Source organism: Pyrus communis, chromosome 7, assembly GCF_041283825.1.
Source record: "Pyrus communis isolate YQ-2024b chromosome 7, ASM4128382v1, whole genome shotgun sequence".
Classification (NCBI taxonomy): Eukaryota; Viridiplantae; Streptophyta; class Magnoliopsida; order Rosales; family Rosaceae; genus Pyrus; species Pyrus communis.
The window spans coordinates 26,926,944-26,935,363 of record NC_142571.1 but is presented as its reverse complement, the minus strand read 5'-3'; the positions used below and the strand labels follow the sequence as shown (position 1 = coordinate 26,935,363).

General features: G+C 38.7%; 2 protein-coding genes across 3 annotated transcripts; both read right to left on the bottom strand.

Annotated features, from left to right (window-relative positions):
- Window positions 1-1,591: 1,591 nt before the first annotated feature.
- Window positions 1,592-3,385, bottom strand: LOC137733205 (ankyrin repeat-containing protein BDA1-like). Of its 2 annotated transcripts, XM_068472361.2 has the most exons (3): window positions 2,623-3,311; window positions 1,969-2,389; window positions 1,592-1,870 (listed from the first exon to the last, which is right to left on the bottom strand). In XM_068472361.2, exons 1-3 carry the CDS (start codon window positions 3,193-3,195, stop codon window positions 1,734-1,736), a joined length of 1,131 nt encoding a protein of 376 aa, XP_068328462.2. In that variant the 5' UTR covers window positions 3,196-3,311; the 3' UTR covers window positions 1,592-1,733. The 2 variants fall into 2 exon arrangements, with proteins under 2 accessions (XP_068328462.2, XP_068328460.2); XM_068472359.2 differs by having other exon boundaries at window positions 1,592-2,389; window positions 2,623-3,385.
- Window positions 3,386-4,337: 952 nt separating this feature from the next.
- LOC137734868 (Mitochondrial import inner membrane translocase subunit Tim17/Tim22/Tim23 family protein) lies at window positions 4,338-7,566 on the bottom strand. Its single transcript, XM_068474178.2, has 8 exons — window positions 7,041-7,566; window positions 6,589-6,728; window positions 6,378-6,477; window positions 6,166-6,264; window positions 5,682-6,029; window positions 5,255-5,347; window positions 4,968-5,174; window positions 4,338-4,795 (listed from the first exon to the last, which is right to left on the bottom strand). Exons 1-8 carry the CDS (start codon window positions 7,374-7,376, stop codon window positions 4,535-4,537), a joined length of 1,584 nt encoding a protein of 527 aa, XP_068330279.2. The 5' UTR covers window positions 7,377-7,566; the 3' UTR covers window positions 4,338-4,534.
- Window positions 7,567-8,420: the final 854 nt, after the last annotated feature.

Sequence of the window (8,420 nt, the reverse complement as noted above, 5' to 3'; positions counted from 1 at the left end):
GGATTTTCTGCCATCAAATGTTTTTGGCACAATTTTCGTGCCAACATTATAAAGTATTGTACCAAAAACATGAGGTAGTAGAGATTGTTTAAGGAGAGTCTCATTTTGAGAAAGTCTCCTTCACTTTTCTCATATACAAATATAAGGATCAAACATACATGTGGTAGTGCTAGGGATGGCAACGGTTTGGTTTGGGGCAGGAAATGCTATATTCATCTCAATAACCATGAAAACTAACTTTATCCATAACCGCAAATTAATCATCGGTAATTATCCATAACCACCGGATAAAGGATTCTCCATCGATTAACGGTTATATCTATCTTCGTCAATACAAAAAATATAGGGAACTTTAACGAAAAGCTCCCGATACTGTTCAATTTAATGAAAAACCACAGTTTTACTCTAAAAAGTTAATCCTGGTACTATTCACTTACAACACATTTTTGTCATTTTCGTTATAACTCAAAGTTTTCAAACATTTTTCATTAGTTTTCCTAAAAATGGATTCGTTTGGTTGATGCAATTTAATTTAGTGACTAAATTGGATTAATGGACCCTGTGGTGATAGGATAATCAAAAGATTACCCCCGTGGTAAAAAAATCGGAATTAAACCATTGTGGTGAAGTTCGTTAAGATTGAAGCCCAAAATTAATATTTTCGTTAACTTTCTGTTAACCCAAAGTTAACAATCCCACTCTTCTCTCAAAGAATCCATTAGATTTTCGAACCACAAAGCCTGTTGTGTTCAAACTTAATTTTTTGATCAGAAAAATCAAAAGAAGAAAGGAAAATTTCGTAATACATAGAAAATGTACGGTGTTTATGATAGTACGAAGCTGGAGCTTCTATGATGAATGCACCAACAAGGATATGTTTTAAGGGGATCAAAAGCTCAAGTATCCAAGTGGGAACTCATCCTTTGACAATAGATCATATCAGCTACTTGCAGAGAGAATGAACTGAGGAGGAAGGGCTTACTCTAGAAGAAAAGGGTTGTTCTATAAAAGGCAGCAGAAAGGTTGAAAAAAAGGACTCTCAACTCAACATACAAAAAAGACTTCTAAAAAGCTTTGCAACCTACTCTTCACATACTCCCTTTGTAGTTCAAACATTCTTCTGTATTTATAGCTCTGCTACTTCCTTTGTAGTATTGATTTCTTGCATTAATGTTTACTTCTCAAAACATGTCTTGTACTTGCAAGACTTTGCTCGCCTGGCATCCAAACTTGCCCGAATAGGTTAAAATTATGCCCAATCGCTTGTATTTATCATTTACTTTCAAGTTATTACCTTTTCCTGTAATTTATTGTCATTTTGGTTCACACTTTACGAGTATTTATAAGCAGTTTACCTTCAGCTTTTACTATTATTTCTAGCGGTTTACTTTCTGTTATTACTTCTTCTTCTTCTTCTTCTTCTTCTTTTTTTTTTTTTTTTTTTTTTAACAAAGATTGCAAACTGGCTTGAATCATTTCTGATCAGTTTGTGGTCATTGTTTTAGCATTCAACGCAAGAAAAATATTAAGTTCTTGTCTTCAAAGCATAGAAAAGAACCTAATATAGATTTAACCCCTCCATAGAATAATCTTTTGATAAGAGGCACAATTTATTTGTGGGGCAAGCAAATGACCTATAAACAAGCTGTCTAGCTAGCAATAACATGCCTGAAAATAACTAACTTCGTAAGAGAGCCTAAGAGCCTATTAGGTTTTGCCAAGGCACCTTAAAATTAGTACAACAGCACAACTGTAAAATCACTACAAATAATGGAGTTGACGAAGTGATGCAGAGCAGCATGCTTTTCGGTGCAGTGCTGATAACTGCTACGGTGTACGTGCCGTACATCATCACCATACAAAATCGAAGCTGAAACAGCAGAGGGAAATTGCGCGTGAGGAAGTCGATCATGAAAAGCGAAACCGAAAATCCAATCGTGTTGAAAAACATATAGACAACTACTAAACCATTGCTCCCACAGCCAATCCCATTCTTATTTGATCCAGTGGTGTAGTGCAAACCGCCGTTCGGAGGGCTGATTCCGGCTTGAAAGGTGGTGGTGGCCACTAGTACAGCGACAACTAGCAGCACCGTGGTGTATGGATCGTCGTCAGATTTTCTGCCCTTTTTGAACTTGAAGTATTGCATTGGGTCTTTTGGCTGCTGCAACTGAAGGGTATTTGTTTCCATGGGACAATTAGAGGAAGTATGGTGTATGTCTTTTGCTCTCGAAGCTCCGGCACCACGAAGGATCTCTTCAATTTCCCTATCGCCAGCTTCACTCGGGAAGATTAGTAGCAGATCAAGAGGTGTTAGACCACTCTGGTTTACAATGTTTACTTCCAATGCACTTGGAGTTGTTCTATTGCCAACTATCCATTCCACCACCTGTGAAGATTATGAGCTTTTTAATCCATATTTTGTTTTTTGGCAAAACAATATTTTATACTACTCAGGTATAGGAATTCGAAATTGAGTGTTAGGAGACGGACACACTGCCCCGCCCTCTTGTACCCATAATCACCCTATTCGTTAAGTAGAGTAGTCTAAAATATCGACTTGTAAAACAAAAAAAAAACATAAAAATTCAAATGAAAACTAGTTGATCATAGTGTACTAACCTGGTGTTGTTTCTTCCAGGTTGCTACGTGAAGAACTGAGTTGCCATATTTGTCCTTCATAGTCAAAACGTTGTCCCTCCTCAGTTCGATGACCAACTCAACCAAAATTTTAACTGCTTCAAACTGGCAGTTATTAACAGCAAGGTGCAACGAAGTCTCCTCATGCAGAGTAACGTCTTCGAGACTTTCCGGGCAAGCCAAAACCATCTCTCCGACGACATCACCCCTCCCTCTAGCAGCAGCATAATGAAGAGGAGTCCATTGGTCTCTTCCTTTCATCCGGCAGAGTCTCGGGTCAACTCTCAGCAGCTCCCTTACAACCTCCAAATACCCGTTGGCTGCCGCGATGTGCATGGGGCCGAACCCATCGTGGTTCATTTCATGCACAAAAGCTGGTCTCAACTTCACGATCTCCTGAACAAATTCTACGTGTCCGGCAAGCGAAGCGACATGTAGCGGGTTCTCGATGGAAGTTAGGGCAAGGTTATGGAGCAGAAGTGGATTCTCTGCCATCAACTGGTGCAAGAGCCGGATGTCTCCTGTTTTAGAAGCCTCAGACAGCCTCGAATCCATCAACTGGTGCAGATTATGTTAGGCTCCTTGTAAGAATTGATTCCCCTTGAATTCATTTATGTAAGAGAATAAACATAGATAGCATACAAAGGTGGACTTGCGAATCTCACTGTTTCTTCCACCTTCCTTCCGCATTCCTTCCACTTGTCTTCACTGCGATTTATCGCTTTTTCCGGAAGGTGCGTTGAGCTTTCGCTCGAGTGTTCACCCCCACCTCTTTCCTTTGATTTGTCTTTATTGGCACTGTTGCGGGTAGGTAGCTTCTTCCCGCTAACTTTTTGTGTAACAAAATAAACATTTTACCATACAGAGTGACTTGAAAGTAATAATTATAATTAATTAAACTTAACACTTTTTGTGTAACAAAATAAACATTTTACCATACAGAGTGACTTGAAAGTAATAATTATAATTAATTAAACTTAACAATCAATCCGGCTGGAATTGCCATGGCAAGAGAATCTCGCTGACACTCCTCATCGCAAAATTAGAGTGATTACATGTATACAAATGAGAAATACCAAGAAAATTCTCTCAAAAGTGGAACTTTTTATAAACTCTTCACCACTAAATATTTTTGGGACAGTTCTCGTGACAACATAAATATTGTGCAAAAAACTTGAAGTAACGGAGAGTTAAAGAGGTAGGCAAACTAAATTTTTTAAACCAAATGATATGGTTGTAGATGATTCGATTATTAATTATTGTTTTTTATTTTTATTTTTTTGTTAATACTTGTTTTTTTACTGGTGACACATCATTTGGTTTGCAAATTTAGTTTAAAATTTTGGTCTCCTTAACATTATCCTTATGAAGAACTCCACAGAGGGATCCTCACAAGCAGGATCCGGACAAGATCATCATCCTCTCCTTAGCATTTCTCATATACAAAAATAACCCTAATTGTAATATACATTATTTCAAGATGACCATTGAATTATATACACAAGGGAAAACGGAGAGATTTTCTCACTATCAGTAACACATGCATATACGTCATATATCATATATAAAGAGACTTGAAAAAATAAAAAATCCATCTGCTTGTATAATATGATATAGCGTACCGCCCGTGTTGGGGGCATATTAAAAAATCTCTCAAAGGTTAGAAATTGGAAACAACTTCGAAATGTATCTGCTGCTAAATAAAAATTGGCAACTGCCTTCCATTATCACTCTTTTTCCTCAAGATTCAAGTACATCAATGCACAACTTCAATTTTAAACAAAAAATCATCTTTCTTTTATTAGCGAACGAAACGTTCAGTCTCGATATATAAAGTTCAGTGAAACTCCACGGAAAAAATCGGGTGTCGGGAGTTCTGCACGCGCCTCGATCTTCAGAGCCCTGGTATTGATTCGAGATTATATTTTTCGGAAGGTGATTCAGCACCGCGCCTCTCTAAGGGCTTCGGTTTCTTCATGGCTTCAAGATTTTGCAAGTATGTGTAGGAAGGATTCCTACTAGACGAGGACACAGGGTTGCTTATTCTGCTAGCAAGGAACCGACGGATCAGACCCCGGAGGAGTGGAGCCATTGTGTCTGGCTCATGTTCCAAGTAGTACATGATTCCTCCCATGCACAAACTGAACATGAACACCTGTAACAATTCAAAAACGTAAATTAATGCACTTTTTAAATAGTATAAAATTGCCAACTGTTCGATCAGATCCAATGCGAACGAAAAAAGGATTCAAGTATAGAATGCTGAAATAGATTTCCTTCTCAATGATCACAGTTTAGGGATAAGTGGCATGGTAGAAAAACAGTACCTCTGCGTTCTTAATATCTGGAAGAAGGTGGCGGTTTACTAAGATATACCACAAAGAATCTCCAGCTCGTGGAAGAACATAAAGAGCCAGTTCACCACGTCTAGGCTTTTTCTCCAGTAAAACTGAAAGAGCAGATATTGCACCTGCAAACCAATATACAAGCTTGTGGTCTTTTGAAGCAACTTTTCTATGCAAACATATGACACCCTAACACAAAGAATGAAACATTAAGAATGTAGCCAACGTATTATACAAGTACGAAATACTGAAGCAGAGGAGTAAAGTACCTGAAAGATTCCAACAAATGCGGACAAAAATGATGTTGAGCGAACAGCATCTTTAAGAGCAATTAAAAATGTGCGAGAAGGGGCCTCCATGAACTAAATGAAAGAAAAATTAAAAATTTGTCTCAAGATTTTCCTTCGAATTTTAGAAAATAGCATATATTTTCAGCTCCCAATGAATATAACAATATCATGACAAAAAAGACTCCTATTCCTAAAAAGTTAGAACTTAGCTTAAGATAGTTGCAAAGTAGCTTATAGAATGGAACATCAATTTGCCTTTTGAGGGAAAATGTGCATGGATGGCAATAAATCCACTATCATGGTCAGCGAAACTAATGGGTAAATGCAGCACTTCAGACAATCATTGCTAAAGAAGGATTATCCTAGTGAAAAATGAAAAAGAAAAGGCTGAGTTTGAAGAATTTACCTTCTGTAGGCGGAGAACAACAAATGGTACAAACGTCAAAGAAAAGTAAAGCGGAAATGTTTTCCTAAATGTAGCTGATGTTGCCCGTGCATTATGAGCTAAACAAGAATTCGTGTCTGGATGAATAACTGTACAAGGAAGTATGGATGGATACTCTTCCAACTGTATAGAGTTGGATTTTGTTCTCTCAAACAAATAATCAGATAGAGAGGCAATATCCACAGGGTGGCCTCTACAGCCATCCCTTACAGCCTTGTATACGGGTTGGGCAACTGGCCCAGTCTTCTGAATAAATTCTTGATAAGATTTTGGCAAGCTCTCAGGCCGCATTACAAAGGCATACATAACCTGAAACATAATTTTCAAATAATTAGAATTTTGGACAACAAGGAGGGAGAAGTAGAAAGAAAACAAGAAAGATTTAAATTTTTTTGGGAAAGGTGACAAATTACTAGCAAAACAAATCAACAAAGAGAGGTGCTACCTGCGCACATGCAAGAGAGAAAAGTAATGAATCTCCATGCTTCCAATGGCTTCCCCAAAAGTGAAACTTATTCTTAGACTTCGCAGAATTATAAGCACACTGATGAAAGAAAAGTAAGGTCAAAAGGTTGGAACCACCGACAAAACCCCAATCATTTCACATCCTGTTGAAGAACAGCTATAAATATACAATTACAATATGCATTCATTTACCTGGCCTAGCCTGGCCAGTAAGTACAGAGAAAGTGTGCGCCTTCGGTTTGAGTCATTCAATGCTAAAATAGACAAACCAGCAACTGAACCTGCTAAAATTCTGCTCCATCATCCCCCGAAACAAAGTCATATATATGGAATAACTGCTTCAAAACATTTCAAATCATATACACAAACACATACATGCACACAGACACAGAAGAAAACTCACGCATTCATTGGTGTCTCTTTCTTTCTCAATTTTCTCAACAAACATCTAAGAGCATGATATGAACCACTAAAGCCACCAAAAAATAAACCGATCCGGCACGCTTCTTCTCTTACAATGAGATCTTTTTCCGAGACAAGTTGCTGCAAAGCAATAAAATCGAAAAAAATTCAATTCATTGCCCATTTTAACAATCTAGAAATGTTCAACAGCTGCTGGATAACAACATTTTGTTGAAAGCTTCGATTTTGTGCACGATAAAACCCTAGAGGCATAAAAAAAAGCTTCCAATTTCGATTCTTCACAAGTATCCTATTCCTCTCTCAAATTTGCAAGAGAAATTCAAATTCACTATCACTAATTGAGCAATTTATCATTTCAATCGTATAATTTCTCCAATTCTTCAGATCATCATTCGAAAACACAATCTTTTTACTGATTATACCAGTCCATACCTTAAGATCGAGGAGAGAAGAGTAGGACTGCCGGCGCGCGAGCTTAAAAGCGCGAAGAAGGATGCCAATTCCGACTCGAACGCCATACGACAAGAGAAAGCTCTGGCAGAGATTACCAATGGCGTGGGCGACGCAGGACTCGTCGGCGGCGTGGTCGCAAGGCGGGTGGTGCTGAGATCCAGTGGCAGCGGCGGAGCGCTGGCGGCGCTGGAGCTCCTCGATGGCATCGCGGAGGCGGTCCTCGGCCTCGCGGAGGCGTCGCTCAGCATCGGAGCTGTCTAGGGGAGGCGGAGAGGGGGGAGAGGAAGAAGGGGGTTTGGGGAGAGAGGAAGACATTGCCGTGGCGGAGAGGAGAGGTTGGGTTTAGGGGGTTTAGCATCTGCGAGGACGCAGACGCGGCGGTGGAGGAGGGAAGGGGGAGGAGGATTCTATTTGGTTTGGAGCGTTTACAGTTACTATTTTATATTGGAAATGGTGTCGATTCGATTTGCTATTTTCGAAAAAGAAGTCATAAAGTCGGGAAAATGGTTTATCCGGATCGTCATGGCGGGTTTTATTGGTGTCATGGCAGAAAATTTTCATTCGGAACATGGATGGCAAATCATATGTTTTTATATAATTAGTGGAAAATTATATTTTTAAAGTTATTAAGTTTTTAACATACATATGCCGCTATTTGTATAATGATATGTGATATATTATCTCGTATTCTGATCATATTGAAAAATCTCTCGTGTCATCAGATCATTTCCCTCCTATTTATTAGATTGAGATGCAATATGGATCTCACACTTCGGAGTTCACGAAACGATAAATTTTGGACCGTTCAATTTAAATTTTACGGTCTACATTAATTTATTTTATTGGCTCACCTTACACGAATCGAGAAATCTGAATTGTTCAATTTAAATCTTACGACCCAAATTTCTTAATCTATAGACTACGGAATGTGAGATCGTAAAATATCTCAATCCTTTTTATTAATGAGAGTCCTAGTGCAATGTAATAAGGGGTGGGCAAACGGACCATGGACTTGCAGGTCGGGGCAGAATCAGGATGAGTATATATATTTTTATACAGAAAACAGGGCAGGAGTGGGTTCAAACATGTGAAGACATGGCCCTCGACTTAACCACCATCTTTTGAGATCTTTCACGAGAGCTTACGAAGAGATCTGTTGAGTTTTACTTGAATTGGTTTTGATTTGGGTTTTGCATCAAGTTTTTCAGGTTGGATCAGGAAATGGACCCGTAGACCTGTTGGAGCCGACCCGTTTCAAATGAGCCAGGTTAGGTCCCGTTTCATTTTTTTAAATGTCCCGTCTCGTTTTATTTTTGAACGGGTACGATCCGGTTCCACTAAATTTGAACCTAATTGGCC

Bases quoted from the DNA above. Each gene is read 5' to 3' on its own strand.
- LOC137733205 (XM_068472359.2), bottom strand. From the start codon at position 3,195: ATGGATTCGAGGCTGTCTGAGGCTTCTAAAACAGGAGACATCCGGCTC. The intron at 2,390-2,622 runs GTTAGTACACTA...TAATCTTCACAG, and splicing joins CCTGGAAGAAACAACACCAG to GTGGTGGAATGGATAGTTGG.
- LOC137734868 (XM_068474178.2), bottom strand. From the start codon at position 7,376: ATGTCTTCCTCTCTCCCCAAACCCCCTTCTTCCTCTCCCCCCTCTCCG. The intron at 6,478-6,588 runs GTGAGTTTTCTT...ATGATGGAGCAG, and splicing joins AAAGAGACACCAATGAATGC to AATTTTAGCAGGTTCAGTTG. The intron at 5,348-5,681 runs GTAAATTCTTCA...TCTTTCATTTAG, and splicing joins TTGTTCTCCGCCTACAGAAG to TTCATGGAGGCCCCTTCTCG.